The following is a 16027-nucleotide window of genomic DNA, read 5'->3' as shown; positions in this document are numbered from 1 at the left end:
ACCTTTTTAAATTTACTTTAATTATATTTTTCTTCGTGGTTTCCCCCCGTTTTTATACATAATGGTACGTTCCCTTAAACTGCACGGGTCAACGGAGCGACTCTGCTGTTGCGGTGTATTTTCTTTTTAATTTTATCAGTTTAATGGCTTACTAAGTCAATTGTTATGTGGCTAACTTGTACTTGTGCCGCTTGGTCCGAAGAGGCAATATCAGGTTCGTGAAATATGGCCATTTGTAAAGGCGTTTTCCAATGGGTGTGCTGAGAGCATCCCTGTGTCGCTATGGGCTCAACTGTCATAGCATACAGAGTGTAATGCAGGTGTAATAGGTCATTTATAAAGATTATGCCGTCTAATGTATAACAGAAGGGTTAGTTGGGCTTGGAAAACAAAAATCTAGTGTGCAAGTGATGTGAACATAAGGGGAAAGGCTGCAAATCGCTCTTAGATACCTCTGTTTTTGAGCAGTTCACGTGTTCAAGATTGATTTGCAACCATCACTGCATTATTTACGTACGGTCTTTATTATTTAACCTGGAACGTCTCAGTATACAACTAGTTCTGGAAGACAAGATAATAAGTGTACTGTATTTAATTTATAGATTAACTATGCTAAATTAAGCTGATGCAGCAAATACTTCATGTTAATTATTATTATTAATTTATTTTTAATTGAAGTTATTTACAAACAAAAAAAAGTTTTATTTTTATTTTATTTTTTTTTACATAAAATAGATAAACTTTATAATTCCGTATTTACTTTTTGTCAAAGTTCAGTTCTTAATTGTAGAACCTGGATTATAAACCTACTTACACAAGCTAAAAATGTGCTTTATACAAATCAGGGGGTTATTCCTTCAGTTAATCTTCAATTAAAATTGCATGAATAACACACAATGCAAGTAAGTTTTTGTAGTGGTGCTAGGTGATTTGTAAAAAAAACAACAATAGTTTTACTGATTATTGTGGCTGATTTTTATTTTTATTTTTTTCAGTGCATAATCTCTCTGTATTCCACACCAGTCCATTCACTGCATCTTGAACTGTGAGTAATGCCGAACACATCTGAACCTCCTGCTCCATCCCTGCCCGGATCTGTAGTGCAGACCCCCCTCCAGAGGACATCTAATGTGGGACAGGACCCTCTGCTCAGCCCTTTGTCCCGGGATGCCTCCAGAGCGAGAAGGGCCTCAAGCGCAGAGCTACACCTGCCATGGACCTGTCCTGTGACACACTCAAGGGAGAAGTTCTACACAGTCTGCTCAGATTACGCCTTCCTAAATCAGGCAGCCTCGGTGTACCCCAGTATCAGCAGCAGGACTGGGGCATTGCTCAAACCAGAGGATGAGCCACTCCTTCTTAAGGCCAAACCCTCACAGGTACAAAAAAGATGGGACAAGAATGACTATTGGGATATCTCAAGTCTCATAATACTGTTATGGAACATTTATAAGTAGATGTACCAAAATAATTAGTGTTAAAAATTACAAATTTAAGAAGCAAAAATATAAACAAATACAATTTTTATTTGGTAATAAATTAATTTATTATTATTATTAACTGTTATTCCCAGGAGTTCAGTCAGAGCAGAGGAGTTGAGTCAGATGAAGACTGCGACATGGAGGAAGTGTCTGCCAACACTAAACCTATTTTGGCCTGGGAGATAGACACATCTGACTTCAGAGCTGTGCCCACTAGAAAACTCAGAACAAGTAAGGAATTGTATTATTTTTAGTGTCTATATCATATTTAATTGTGTGTCATTTGCTGTAGATTGTATAAAAACAGATGATTTTATTGCAGGTTGTTTTGACACTGAACTCCCTGTGTTTCAGGCAATGTGAAAAAGTCCAGCACAAAAAAGATGAAGTCATCAGTCCGACCAATGAGAAACCTGCAGGACATCCCTCCTCACGCCTCATTAGATGACATCAAACAGAGGAAAGTGCTTGACCTCAGGAGATGGTATTGCTTTGTTAAATCCACACATGTCAGATGTTTAAAAGAATGTATTATACCAAAGTATAAATATATTTTGGAATTTTGTTTTTTTCAGGTACTGCATTAGTCGGCCACAGTACAAAACCTCCTGTGGGATCTCCTCTCTGGTTTCCTGCTGGAACTTCCTCTACAGTACTTTGGGAGCAGGCAGGTCAGCACGTCTATGTCTAATTTAAGTATAGTATATTGTATGCTTCAATATAAAATACAGTTGCAGAAAACAGCCTTGTCTATTTTCCTCATTGGTTTCCTTAGTCTACCACCAATTTCTCAAGAAGAGGCACTGCACATTTTGGGCTTTCAACCTCCTTTCGAAGAGATCAAGTTTGGTCCTTTTACAGGGAACGCTACTTTAATGCGGTTTGTCAGCTTATATCAATACAATTAAATCTGTTATATCTTGTCATAAAATAAAACTTTTTTTTTGTTTTGTAGCTGGTTCAGACAAATCAATGACAACTTCAGAGTAAGAGGGTGCTCCTACATTTTGTACAAACCACATGGAAAACACAAGACGGCAGGGGAAACTGGTGAGTCAAATGGAGTGGTTTATGAAGAAAATAAGAGCATCACTTAAAGGTACAGTACGTAACTTTCTAGACGAGGCACATCACCTGCATGATTCCATGTAAATGGAAAGTTAAAACTATACTTCGGGACATTCCCCACAAAAATAGGTGTCAGGTTTGTGGAGATGCAAGTGTGCTCACTATAAGGACACTTGTTTTTCTTAGTACTTCAGTACAATAAATACAACCAAAATGAATTAAACATGCTTAAAAGTTACATACTGTGGCTTTAAATGTTATTTTCCTAATTGATATATGTTTTTTTTTTTTTTATTTTACTTGTCTGATCAAGCTAGTTAAAACTATTCACGGGTTTTGGCTTCCTGGTTGTAGGTGATACTTTGAGGACTTTTTATCATTTAAAAGATGGAATATTTTGTTTTGAATTGTTAATGTTAATTCATTTTTCATCAGTCTGGAACCCTTGGATACACATTGAGGGGCTGAACAAATGTGAATGTAAGACTAAAATTTTGCTATACTTCCCCTAGCATTTTTGCCTTTTACGGCTTTGTCTCGGTATGTGCATTCAATCACATGTAGTATATACATTTATTTACAAGGATTAATCTTTTAAAGCAAAACTAAACCATTATAATAAAAATATAAAAACACTTATCATATGAATATATTGTAGCTGAAGGGGCACTGATGAAGCTGACCCAGGGGTTGAGGGATGAGTCCATGGCCTACATCTATCACTGCCAGAACCACTACTTCTGCCCTGTGGGGTTTGAGGCCACTCCCCTGAAGGCTGCCAAGGCTTACAGGTCACTCAAACTACTATCTAAATGTAACATTATTTTAGGATTACGCTTATACAAAGTTATTATGTTTTTTCAAGGGGTCCCTTGCCAATAACTGAGATGGAGCACTGGATTTTGATTGGTGAACCAAGCAGAAAACACCCGGCGATTCACTGTAAACGGTAATGCTCCGCTTCTTATTTTCTCATCTTAACCTATATTATGCTAAACTGTATTTTGAATGATCTTATTGTTCTCTCACCAAAACATACCCCATATGACAATGAATCCTCCTTGCATGTAGCTGGGTGGATATTGTCACTGACCTGAACACACAAAACCCTGAGTTCCTGGATATTCGTCATTTAGAAAGAGGGATCCAGCGCCGAAAAACTAAAAAGGTTTGGACAATAAACAAGTGCACTATTAAATTTTACTATTTTATATTTTTGTATACAATCAGTACATCTATTTAAATAAGTTCAGACCCATCTTTCTACTGCACTACCATCCAAGGTCCAGCTAAATGTTTATAGTTTAAAAATGTAATGTTTGCTGAATTTATATATTTTTTCATTAAATAATTTCAAATACAAGTATAAACAATACAATTACTCATCACGAATTTCATTTTTCATCATCCACTTCATAATTACAAAACATTTCTAACCACTCCATGTGCCTCAGGTGGGTGGCAACCTTCACTGCATTATCGCCTTCCAAAAGGTGAACTGGCAGAAGATTGGCCCCTGGGCTTTGAATCTGGAAACCCTGCAGCATGACTTCCATGCTCAGAACACTGAGGGGGTCCCAGGCAGCGAGGAGGATGAGGACCGCTCCAACAAGCGCCTGTCTCACCTGGGACGCTCCCACAGCACGGGCTGCCACAAGGAGCAGAGCTGGAGACGACCTCCCCACTCCGGGTTCAGACAGCGCTCCCGTGACAGTGACCTGGAAGAAGACATGGTGGACTAAGGATGCACAAATGCCACACGCAACATTCAGACTCTGGTAATAAAAGCTGAGAGGCTCAATATAAGCTGCTGACTACTGCAGGTTTATGTATAGCTCTTTTTCATTGTGGTGAGTGGTATGGGTCAGGTATGTGCTGCACAGTTATAAAACATTTTTAATTCAAGCTTTTCCAGCAAGGCTTGGATTTTTATTGTACTGTGTCCAGGAGATTTTGTCTGCTAAATTTTTGTGGTTCTGTGTCTTTTGCAATTTGCCACATTTTTACATTTTGTAAATGCAATAGTTTAGTTGACAAATTCAATGATAATCATGCTTTTTTATTAAATAGAAATACAAAACATAAAGAAAATACCTAAATACTAATGTTGCAAATCTCGGCTCTTCTGACCCTATTGGTACCACAGCAGTGAAAATAAGGTTTTATTATTGCTGGCCAGATAAGGGTTCTGTCTGTTTGTTTGGGCCCAGTTTTGAAACTGTTTCATGCAAGCATTTATTTTGAGATAGTTTCTCATTTGTCTGGCAGCTTAATACCAGCACATTTCAAGGCACATTTTGTATCTTTTCCTGACTTCAGTGCCATCATAGTCTAACAGTTATAATAATAATAATAATCATAGTTTTTATTTATAACTTTATATTTCCAGGAAATCTCAAAGCACTGTAACAGGTAGGCAAGTCAGAGTTTTAGAATTTAGAATTACACAATTAGCAGTATGATCATAAAAAAAATGCAGAAAATATTAAAATGGTCTTAAAAGTATTTTCCGGTAGAGGGAGTCAAGAGCTGAACTGTTTTATTTCCAAAGATAGATTTGGAGAAATAAAAAAACTTAAAAATAAAGGTTCACAACAAGATAGTTTGGGTAAGTGGATTGATATAAACTATACACATAAAGAAGGTGTCTAGTTATGTTAATCTGTAAAATTAGTGTATATTATCTGGAGTTATGCAATGAATTTTATACATAATGTAGGCCTTAAATTGGTGCATTACAACATGTTTTATTTAGATGGAGTAAACAAAGCCGTAAGTAGGTTTCAAACACAGATAGCACACTTTTGCTTTGGGAAAGATATTTTCCCATCAGTGCTGCTCAGAGTGGACAAGCAGAGGCACTCTGGAGTACATAGTCTGCATATCTTGTGTTAGCATTTATAAACTTCTGTGAATTGTAATGTGGAGGTTATTTCATGAAGCATTTTACCTGAAAAATTGGAGAACTCTTTACCTCATTTAATTGATTTGTTTGTGTTATGAGACAACACCTTGTCCCCGCTATAGTTCCTCAAACACAGGGTAGATTGATTCTGTTGGGCCAAAACAACTTTATTATTCATTTGTGATGATTCAAAAAAAAGTACCCAGTTTTAACGTGGTCACAAATGTTGCCCCTCATTCAGAACTGCAACTAAACTGCAACCCAGAAAACTGGGTTAAAGAGTAACCACTAGTGTGGTGTGACTAAAAAGTTTAAGGAGGAAGTCAGCTCTTTTATCCAGTTTTACTTCCTCGTTACAATAAACAAAGAGAACAGTGTAAACTTGAACCAGACAGTTGTTTAAAAACATTATTTAAATATATAATTTTCAATTTTGTGTTTGAAAACCTAGTTTTCTTTGTCACAAAACCTCTGTTTCCACCAGCATTGCATGTTTGTCTGTCATCTATATGACTCAGAACATAATGTTCAAATATTGACATTTTCAGGAAATACTCAGAATGGGCTAAAGATAGATTTTGATTAGTCTCCTGATGTAATGCATTTGAAAGAGAGTCATGTGTAATCTCAACCTAAGCCAGAAGAGGTTGTTAAAACAACATAAAAATGATATTAGGATTTTGTGGCTTGATTGATACAGCATTTACGCCTTTATGATATTATCCGTCCCTGGTCTGATATTGTAGGAATAACATGGCATTTGTTGCTTTAGTGACATGTGTAATGGGCTTTTCCAATCAGTGGTGCTGTAAACTGTGCCGTGAAAGATGTTTAGACCTTTTTCTTGTGTTTTCTGTAAATATATTCCAACAGAAATGTAAAATTGTATTTAAAAGGTCAGAGCGAAATGATTCCAAAACATGAAATTGTAAACTGCAGGTGAAAACTACATGTGTTGTTATTATTCATTAACCTTTGTTGAAACCTGTAATGCATTTATTATTATTTTTCAATAAAGTAAGATTTTCATAAATGAATACCAAACAGGCTTTCTGTCATTGCTTTCAGTCACTGTATGGGTCATTTTAATACATGCCGCAACTCTTCGATCTGCATGGGACCAATACGGCAGCAGCCCCCTGGAAGACAAAGACATTTCAAAAGGAATAGAAATTGAACACAAATATATGAGTTGTTTTCTCACCTATGAAGGCTGCTCCATGTTTCATCCAGCTTTCACAGAATTGAGAAAGAGATCCTGTTTTTTTTGCTTGAGCCAGCCATCTTTAAATGTAAAAGTTAGAAAGTTTTCAATACATTTTGAAGCTCATTTACAGAATTATTTACATCATATTATGTTGGCATATGTAAGGGAAGTAGAATAATATAATATAATACTGTATAACAAAAATTGTAGTTTAGTACCCTTTCTGAGTGTTCCACTCTTCGCCACTGTTGGGATAGGCCACGAAGCTCAGGTCTGGGTTCAGCAGAGTTTTGGCTGAGTCCAGGACTGGCTCTACCAGATCTGGAGAACAACAGTTAACTCCAACAGCCACAAGCTGAGGGCATTTAAGAGCCACTTGCACCGCATCAGAAAAGAGGCTGCCGTCTGATATACACTTCTCATCCTACAAGAAGTAATGCACAGAAAGGGAATAGAGGTTGCCACTTATGTAGCCCTGGTTTTGAAACAAACAAGACAGGGCAAAATAGTTGTCCAGGTGAGTAGTACCACTAAGACTGTGGGTTTTAAAAGGTTTTCAAAAACATTTTCAGATTTTCGCTGTGAGAATAAAGCTGTATATGTGTGCGTTTCATTAGTTGCAGTAGAAGTAGTGCAATGATCGACTGGTGCCCAGCCCATTGTTCACGAAATACCTTTATGATATTTACCTTGCAGGAGAAGGAGAGCCATGCTTTAGTGTTAGGAAACTCTCTGAGCAGCTGAACCACAGCCTCTGCTTCTTTAACACTGGGGATTGTCTCAAATGCAATAATGTCTGCTCCTGCAGCATTTAAACACTCCAGCTGTGGACAATGCCATGATTTAAGATGCTGAAAAAGAATAAAGCAAAAAAACTATCTCAAATACAGAATGTTTTTACTTTATAATTAATCCTAAATGATAGAAACTTTATACATAACACTGTACTAATTTACTAACGAATACCCTTTAACATAGTTTATCCATCTATGAACTTGTCTGGCCTCCAATTTAATCTCGTTGTTAGGGGGAGTTGCTGGCCAGGCTACCTAACAACCTGAGCTTTTATTTATTTTATGTTTATTAATTCTTATTTAGCCAGGATAGTCCAACTAAGATTTGGGATGTCATATTCAGAGGAGTCCTGGCCCCAGAGGGGATCCTATATTACATGTTCTTAATGTTAGGGACACCGGACCACAGGGAGTTAACTGATGCAGGCAGGGAGAGAACATGCAAACTTCACACAGAGAGGGCCCACGCCACCCAGGAGTTGAGCCCAAGACACACACATGTCAGGAGCAAAATATGATTGCAGTATGAATTTGTGCTGCCAAATGAGAAATGTGAACATAATGCAGCCATAAAAGAGAGTGTGTGGAGCTTGCCTCACCTCAACACTCATTTCTTTAGCGTAGTCCCCTGTGTACTCAGATCCATCATGAAGAAATGCCCCATAAGGTCCAATAGAGCCAGCCACTAATCCATGTGTTTGAACTGCAAAATAAATCAATGTACATATTCTACACACGCTCATGCAGTATATTTTATGGCTATTTACCGGTTTTATTTTCAGATATAAATTTCTGCAATGCATCTTTGGCCAGATGCACTCCAGACATCAGCAGCTCTCTGGCACGTTCACATGTCACTCCTAAATGTTGGACAAATCCTTTAACACTGGCCTGGTATGTAGCTGTGGTAATGACATCACTGCCACTGAGAAGAAATCTGGAAAATAAATAAATATCATGTAAAATACCTCACAAATCTTTATGTTGTTAGGTAAATCAACCTGTAATGGACATCTTTAATTGCTTCAGGGTTTGTGTGCAAAAGTCTGGCACTCCACAATGGGTCCCCCTGTGGTAGAAATAATCTTAGAATGATTGTAAGTAAATCAGAACTACATATAAGCAAACACATGTACATCCTTTATGAAGATGTTTGATTATAGGTAAATCACGGGTTGACATATTATGTTTTGGCTTAAATTTAACAATTTGTCTTTGGTCATGCTTTACCCCAAGCTCAAATCCTTGTGCCTCCAGCTGAGTTGCAAGACCACCATCCAAAATTAAAGGTTTATTCTCGTTAATAAAATCTCTCAAAGTAACAGATGAATACATTTATGAACAAAATTCTAATCTATATTCTGAAGAGATTTCAAGTTCTCAGAGTATCCACAATTACAATGCAATATAGTGGTTTTCAGATGCATTCAGATGTGAGGCGATCCATCCAAGAGTGTTGTTTTTGTTCCGGGTTATGAGCAAATGGGACGTTTGAGAGAACTCGGTTTTTATATTCTATTATATTAATACACCACTAGATGGCGTAAGACATAAACAAATTGTCTGTGGAGCTTTATAACGTTTTAGATGTTTGCATGTTAACTGCCCACATTGGGTTGCCCAGCTTATGGCTTCATAGTTTTCTGAATGAGCAAATTATTTTACACAGCAGCAACCTAATACAATAAAACTACCTCTTTTTTTATTCCAAAGGCTAAGATGTCAGATCCTCATACAACATATATCGTAAAAAATATACAAATTATAGAACTCCATGATTTACGAATCTGACAGTGTTACCTGAACTCCCCTCAGCTTGTCAGCCCAGTTACCATAACAACCATAAAATGAAGCGCGGAGTTAGCAGCTAGGTTGCAGTCATTACTTTTTAACACAACATCGAAAGGTTTTATGCATTCTCAAATATGGTGAGTGCAACATCACTCTACATCAGTTATGATACGTGAATATCATCAGTTTCTTTGGTACGCGACATTTGGAGGAATACGTGCGTTTGTTTGCTAACTTAGCTTAGCATAGCATCATTGCTAACCATAAGAACAGTACATCTGTTGAAGGAGAATATGAGCATATAGTTTATTTTATGCGTAACACAGAGAATAAGTGAATCGAGCTGTTTCGCTTCAAAGAGCATTGGAAATTTCGCTGTAAAGTAAAACAAAAAACAAAACAAAAAAATCCAAATTAGCCAATGTTTAGGTAAAAGTATCCAATTTTCACACTAACTAGTTAATAGTTGAAGCAGCACTGTAATTACAACTGTCTTTATGAATGAATGATAAACAAGGTTTTTTGATATAGTATTGATTTATGAAGTTACATACTTTATTTGAAAATACGAAAATAGAAGTGAGTAAATATTTAACAAACATCTTATAATGCCACTAAATCTAACAATTAAACAATAGCCAGAATTTCTACTTTCTCCCTATTAACAATTAGTAAGTAAATTAGGGTTCCTCTAGAGATGTCTTAGCTCTAAGCCCTGTGGTTACCTTGCCTACTATCAGTAAACATTACCATCAACGAATGTGTGACTGTATTAGTCAATTTATTGTCACTGAGGCAGCAAGGACAATCTTGCTCAAGTTAGATTGCTCTTATAGATAGACCTGCAGCGGCTCACTTAGGTGGACAATAATGGTCAATAAGAATGAAGTGTGCCAGTGAACACTCTTCTATCATGACTGCCATCGCTACTGATCAGATCTGTGGGCACAGTCATCCATTGCCAGCAGTTTAGTCATGACACAGGCATGCATGAAGAGGAAGCTGTTGTGCCATTGTTTTCACCAGATTTTACTGCCTTTGTGTGAAATGAGAATCTGTCACTCAACCTGACTGGGTTTATATCATTATAGACCATTAATGTGTTAGCCTTCATATAAAGTAACAACCAGCACTGTCTTAAAACAAACAGTACTAGAAATTCTTAGGCTTTTTCTTATGGTCTGTTTTCAGCAAGATCAATCATTAAATTATAAAATTTGGATTCAGACCTGCTTTACTGTTGGTTTAAACCTTGTTTATTGATTAAACAATATATTTAGTTATCATGCCATTATGTTTTTTCTGACATAAATGTTCACAATACCTTATTTTCTTTGTTTGTGTTCTAGGAGGACAGGTTTGCATTTTTGGCTGAGTGGTATGATCCAACGGCTGGTCTCCTGCGAAAGTACCAACTGCTCTTCTATCCCAGAGACAGCTCAGTGGAAATGGTGAGCACGACTTACCATAATCATGTCTCTGATAGTGGGGTCTGTAACTCCATTATTATTATTACTTTCCGTCAAATATCTCTGTTGTATTTTACTTTCATACATTTTTATTTAACGTGATTAAATTAGCTATTCTAGTACTTACCGCTGATGTATTACATATATATTAATTTTTTTTTTGGTGCATTTGACTGAATTATTCTGTGTTCTGCCCACAGTATGATGTGAAAAACCAGAGAGTGTTTTTGAGAAGGACTAAATATGAGGACTTGCACATGGAGAACCTTTTTGTGGGAAATAAAGTCAACGTCTTTTCAAGACAGCTCAATCTGATCGACTACGGAGATCAGTTTACAGCAAACAAACTCGGGAGCAAAAAAGAAAGGTGCGTAATATCACATCAGTGTTTCTTCTAGTATTGCCTATTTGCATACCTTATGCATGTAACCCATTTCAGCTCACCATCTATAAACGTCTCTAAAGGGCTATATTATGCAAGCATTACTTTCCTTAGCTTCAAATTTCTTAAGCCATATCAATATGTGGTATTGGTATTCTTTTTGCCAATTGTTGATTCAGTTTGTATTACATACAGCATTACACACAGATTTTGTCTTGTGGTGACAGACAGTGGCTCAGGTGTTAGAGAAGATGTTGTATAATTGGAAGGTTGATGGCTGATGGAATCCCAGCTTCAACCAGGTCATCTTGTTATTGTGTGCTTGAGCATGAGGTCAAGACATTTCACCCATGTTGTCTGTGCTTGAATGTGGTGTGGCTCAGTAAGTCACTTCAAAATTTGGCACATAATTTATCATTCATTCCCTAGTTTAATCCTGTAATTGCATATTTTGTATTCTGCATACTTTGACGACAACCAAACTAACAATCAAACACATAACTTGCAGAGGTGTATTGCTCAAGAACACAACCAAAGTAATGCTCCAGGACTTCTAAGTTTTAAAACAGATATACATTGCTAATCCTGCCAAAAACTCCATCCCTGTATTTTATTAGTCTGTTTGTTAATGTATTTTGTCCTCCACTGTTACAGAGTGGCATATAAATGCTCAGTTCAAGCCATGGCCACTTCTAAATGCATCAACAGATTTGATCTATCACGATGTACCAAGGAGGATGCTTTCAGGGCTAAATTAGATCAAATGTACCTGCATTAGAGCCAGCCACATGAGATTCAATCACTTTGTCCATATCCAATTGCAAGGTTAAAACACGGCCTTTGAATATATTTCCATATATGGGCCGTGTACATATCTCCAGTTTTTTTTCCTGTCGTTTATTATTAGCCATTATCAACTGTAAACCAAACAATAAAAACATATTATAGCCACTGATATTATCTATGTGTTTGCTGTACAGTGTGTCTAATGCCAAACAGTTTATCTGCTCTTCCTCCAGAACACTGGCTCTGATAAAACCAGACTCTGTGACTTGGATCGGAGATGTCCTTGAAACCATCTACAGGTCCAATCTGATTGTGACCAAAGCCAAGATGGTGAAGCTAACATGGTGAGTGCCTGTAGGCTACGAAAATTCAATTAAATTATAAATTATAAATAAAGAACTATGTCAAATACAGGCAGTGTCATTCTATAATATTTCTACATACCTGAGCATAAAGGGTCTGAAACGTAAGAAAAATAAAAGTGCTGTTGCCAAAAAGTTCTAGTAAGAAGAACTCCTATGAAATTGATGTACTTATTAATATAGAGCCATGAAAATGGAATGTCTCTGAAGCCCAAAATGTATCAAAAATGAAAATTAAAGGGACTATAATGTGCTCTTTTCTATGTTATAATGTTGCGTCCTCATCACAAACATACATGGAGTTGTGTTTGGTTTCTTTTGCACGTTTAACACGCAAACCCTACATACCCTACTATTTGAGTTCTTCTCTCAAATAGAAAACATTCTGTTACACCTTTTGATGTCATGTTGTAATACATCCACTCCATACATCTTCCCAAAAATCATTTAGAAAATTTCAACTCTGGAAATGCCAAATTGAACAACTGGAATTGCTCTACTGAACAAAAGGTGAAAGATAGCTCTTTACATGAAACTACCGCTACATGACATCAGAAGGGGGGAACAGAGCATTTTAAGCTTTGGAGATATAGACAGCAAATAATACAGAGTTACTCATGCATGTGTGAGTGAAACAAAACACAGCTCCAGGTACAGTTGAAACCAGAAATTTACAGACACTGTATTAAAAGACACTCTTTCTGTCTCATTGTCTGACATTCCTGTTTTAGGTCAGTTAGGTGCTAAATGTCAGAATAATGAAATTCTTCAAAGTCAGAAGTTTACATACATTTCAATAGTATTTGGTACCATTGCATTTAGACTGCATGACTTGGGTCAGATGTTTTGGATATCCTTCCACAAGCTTCTCACAATAGTTGGCAGGAGTTTTGGTCCATTCCTCCTGACAGAACTGATGTGACTGAGACAAGTTTGTAGGCTGCCTTTGCTGCCCAAGCTTTTTCAGGTCTACCCATAAATTTTCAATAGCATTGAGATCAGGGCTTTTTGATGGCCACTCCAAAACATCGACTTTGTTATTCTTAAGCCACTTTTGCAGATTTGCTTCTGGTCATTGTCCATTTGGAAGACCCATTTGCACCAGAGCTTTTAACTTCCTGGCTGAGCTCTTGAGATGTTACTTCGATATTTCCACATAATGTTCTTTCTTCATCATGCCCTCTTTTTTGTGAAGTGCACCAGTCCCTCCTGCAGCAAAACAACCCCACAACATGGTGCTGCCACCCCCATATTTCACATTTGGGATGATGATCTGGCCAAAGAGTTCAGTTTTTGTTTCATCAGACCACAGGACATGTCTCCAAAATTTAAGGTCTTTGTCCATGTGTGGACAAATGGTAATCTGTCTTTTTATGTTTCCTTTGGAGTAATGTCTTCTTCCTGGCAGGGTGGCCTATCAGCCCATGTCAGTACAGTACTGGTAAGTGTGTCATTATAGGACACACTCTTAACAGCTTCAGCAGCATCTTCACAAGGTCTTTTGCTTTTGTTCTTGCGTTGATATTCACATTTCGGACCAAAGCACGTTCATCTCTAGGACACAGAACCCGTCTCCTTCCTGAGCGTTGTGATGACTGGGCATTCCCATGGTGTTTATACATGTATATCATTGTTTGAAGAGATGAATGTGTCACCTTCAGGCATCTGGAAATTGCACCCAAGGATGAATCAGATATATAATATATATAATATAGGACCTTTAAATTATCCCAAAATTCAAAAGGAAATCCTGACTAAATCGAGACTTTTTTGCATTTCTCATTTTATCACAATACATTTTTTTCAGGAATTTCAGACACCCAATCAGCAAATATTTTATAGAATTCTACAACAACATACAAAGAAGACCTAATAGCTTCACAAAATTAAGAAAAAAATACATTAAAAAAAACATAGCAAACCAAGTATAGCAAAAAAACAACAACAAAAGCATTCACAAACTTAACTAGACTAAGAGATGGGCAGTGAACCAACAGTGCCAGCTTTCCCACACTTCCAGAATTGGTTTCTGGTGCATTTATTCACATGGACATAGACAGGCGCTGCCCATTCCCTGCCAAACAGATGGAGGATTTGCTGCGTCACATTCACGACATATGGTCAGCCCAGGCCCCCATCATGTTCACTTGACCGGATGCCTCATCAGGTGCTCAGTCATGGAGTAATCGTGTTATCTAAACCTCTCCGAAACACAGGTGCACAGAAACGGACTGATACTTTTCCATTATAAGGACTGTCACTTTAATAAAACTATTGTTGCTACGATAAGCTAGATGCATTTTACCTGAGTAATTGCATGTCATTTCACGTACAATTAGAATATTAAAGCATTGGTGTAGCACAGTTGAATTAGGGTTATTTTTTGTAAGTCGTGTGAAGATTTGTTATAGCTTTTGACATATCGCATTTTTATTCAATGAGGACATATGTAGTCAATACATACAGCAGTATTATTGTTTTAGCCCTTGAAATTAGTGCTGTCACAATACTAATATTTCAAAGTCGATTTTGATACTAAGGAACAGACTCGTTACTCAATACCGATTCTGATACCACAATGATCACTGCTCACTGTTAAATATAAAGTTTAGTTATGAATTAGCATGAATTAGTAATTAAATTGTACATTTGGTTAAGACACTGTATTCATTCAAAGCACCTCAACTATAGAAAATGGTATTTGTCTAGGTTAAGCTTTTATAATATGTCACCAACCACTCTCTTTTTCCATTAATATGCAGAAAGGGCGTATTAACTCATGCCCTTTGTGTGATACCACTTCTTCTTACACTGCTACAGTTCAATAGCAGTTTGCGGGGTCATAATAAAATGAGTTGATAGCGTAGCCACTTATTAACCTGTGCTGTTCTGGCTGTGTGACTTCACAGGAGCCAAGCATCCGACTTTTACATGGAACACCAGTCCAAACCTTCCTTTAAGTGAGTACCCGGTCAATCATTTACGAATTTAACAGTTTCAGGCATTTTCAGCATCAACCTTTACCAACCATCCCAATGACATTTAAGGGATTTCTACCATATCCCTACCAACTTCATTTCAAATAATTGAACTATAACCCTTTTGTTAAGCAGAATAGTTGTTAATAGAGTTTATAAAGTGTATTGGATTAAGTTTCAGGAAAGCAGACGTGAATTCCAATACCAATATATGCTTTCAGTTGTTTCTTGATGGGTTGACTTCAGTCCTGGTCAAGTCTTAGTTTAACCCTGGTTTGTCCCTGGTTTAGTTAAATCTGGGTTTGGTGTGGTTTATTTTGTGTTAGGTTATTTCTATTCCTGCTTTTCAATTAGTTCTACTGGAGTGTTTGTTCCTGTTGCGTGTTTCAGTAACCTGGTGCAGTTCCTATCCTCTGGCCCTGTGGTGGCCCTGGAGCTGATGGGGGATGAAGCGGTGTCTGTTTGGAGGAGGCTCCTGGGCCCCACAGACTCGGCCTTGGCCCGCAAAGAAGAACCCCAGTGTGTGCGTGCTCTGTACGGGACAGATGCCATCAAGAACGTGGGCCATGGCTCAGACTCATTTGCTACAGCAGCCAGGGTAATGCACTACACACTTTATTTGAGCTTGTTAGGCAGGGAGACGGTGGGGTCACTTTGAATCACACAAAAGCAATATACTTTTTAAATGAAATCAATAGATGACAAAAATGACAAGATGTAGAAAAATATAATCAATCCCAAAGCTATCTTGTTTGAGTAGGCAGGCTTTTACCACAAAACAAAGGATTAGAAAAAAAAAAAATC

General features: G+C 37.3%; 3 protein-coding genes across 4 annotated transcripts in view; 2 read left to right on the top strand and 1 right to left on the bottom strand.

The window, feature by feature from the left end:
• Positions 1 to 54: 54 nt before the first annotated feature.
• On the top strand, positions 55 to 6498 carry LOC117370326 (basic immunoglobulin-like variable motif-containing protein). Its single transcript, XM_033965723.2, has 11 exons — positions 55 to 214; positions 996 to 1379; positions 1574 to 1712; positions 1836 to 1965; positions 2057 to 2152; positions 2257 to 2361; positions 2437 to 2531; positions 3208 to 3340; positions 3415 to 3498; positions 3621 to 3717; positions 4004 to 6498. Exons 2-11 carry the CDS (start codon positions 1053 to 1055, stop codon positions 4289 to 4291), a joined length of 1494 nt encoding a protein of 497 aa, XP_033821614.1. The 5' UTR covers positions 55 to 214; positions 996 to 1052; the 3' UTR covers positions 4292 to 6498.
• On the bottom strand, positions 6477 to 8935 carry zgc:172121 (uncharacterized protein LOC337599 homolog). Its single transcript, XM_033965077.2, has 8 exons — positions 8686 to 8935; positions 8457 to 8524; positions 8223 to 8392; positions 8055 to 8158; positions 7351 to 7512; positions 6880 to 7085; positions 6659 to 6738; positions 6477 to 6593 (listed from the first exon to the last, which is right to left on the bottom strand). The coding sequence occupies exons 1-8, from the start codon at positions 8788 to 8790 to the stop codon at positions 6535 to 6537; spliced, it is 954 nt and encodes a 317-aa protein (XP_033820968.1). The 5' UTR covers positions 8791 to 8935; the 3' UTR covers positions 6477 to 6534.
• nme7 (NME/NM23 family member 7) overlaps positions 8233 to 16027 on the top strand; it is a 25119-nt gene continuing 17324 nt past the window's right edge. Inside the window, exons 1-6 of one of the 2 annotated variants that reach the window (XM_055221494.1) lie at positions 8233 to 8349; positions 10596 to 10697; positions 10916 to 11082; positions 12117 to 12227; positions 15155 to 15205; positions 15614 to 15821. In XM_055221494.1, coding sequence (XP_055077469.1) covers positions 8320 to 8349; positions 10596 to 10697; positions 10916 to 11082; positions 12117 to 12227; positions 15155 to 15205; positions 15614 to 15821 — 669 coding nt within the window. In that variant the 5' untranslated portion in view covers positions 8233 to 8319. Of the gene's footprint in view, positions 8350 to 9274; positions 9384 to 10595; positions 10698 to 10915; positions 11083 to 12116; positions 12228 to 15154; positions 15206 to 15613; positions 15822 to 16027 lie in introns of those variants that run through there. The other variant, XM_033991963.2, reaches the window with a different exon arrangement.

This window comes from Periophthalmus magnuspinnatus, chromosome 4 (genome assembly GCF_009829125.3).
Source record: "Periophthalmus magnuspinnatus isolate fPerMag1 chromosome 4, fPerMag1.2.pri, whole genome shotgun sequence".
Classification (NCBI taxonomy): Eukaryota; Metazoa; Chordata; class Actinopteri; order Gobiiformes; family Gobiidae; genus Periophthalmus; species Periophthalmus magnuspinnatus.
The sequence above is the reverse complement of the archived record's forward strand: the minus strand, read 5'-3'. Positions and strand labels throughout refer to the sequence as shown.

Excerpts from the sequence above, each read along its gene's own strand:
- LOC117370326 (XM_033965723.2), top strand. The coding sequence starts at position 1,053 with ATGCCGAACACATCTGAACCTCCTGCTCCATCCCTGCCCGGATCTGTA. Across the intron at positions 2,362-2,436 it reads GGGAACGCTACTTTAATGCG|CTGGTTCAGACAAATCAATG; the intron begins GTTTGTCAGCTT and ends TTTGTTTTGTAG. Across the intron at positions 2,532-3,207 it reads CAAGACGGCAGGGGAAACTG|CTGAAGGGGCACTGATGAAG; the intron begins GTGAGTCAAATG and ends AATATATTGTAG.
- zgc:172121 (XM_033965077.2), bottom strand. The coding sequence starts at position 8,790 with ATGTATTCATCTGTTACTTTGAGAGATTTTATTAACGAGAATAAACCT. Across the intron at positions 8,525-8,685 it reads CACAAGGATTTGAGCTTGGG|GGGGACCCATTGTGGAGTGC; the intron begins GTAAAGCATGAC and ends TTTCTACCACAG. Across the intron at positions 8,159-8,222 it reads TATATCTGAAAATAAAACCG|TTCAAACACATGGATTAGTG; the intron begins GTAAATAGCCAT and ends TTTATTTTGCAG.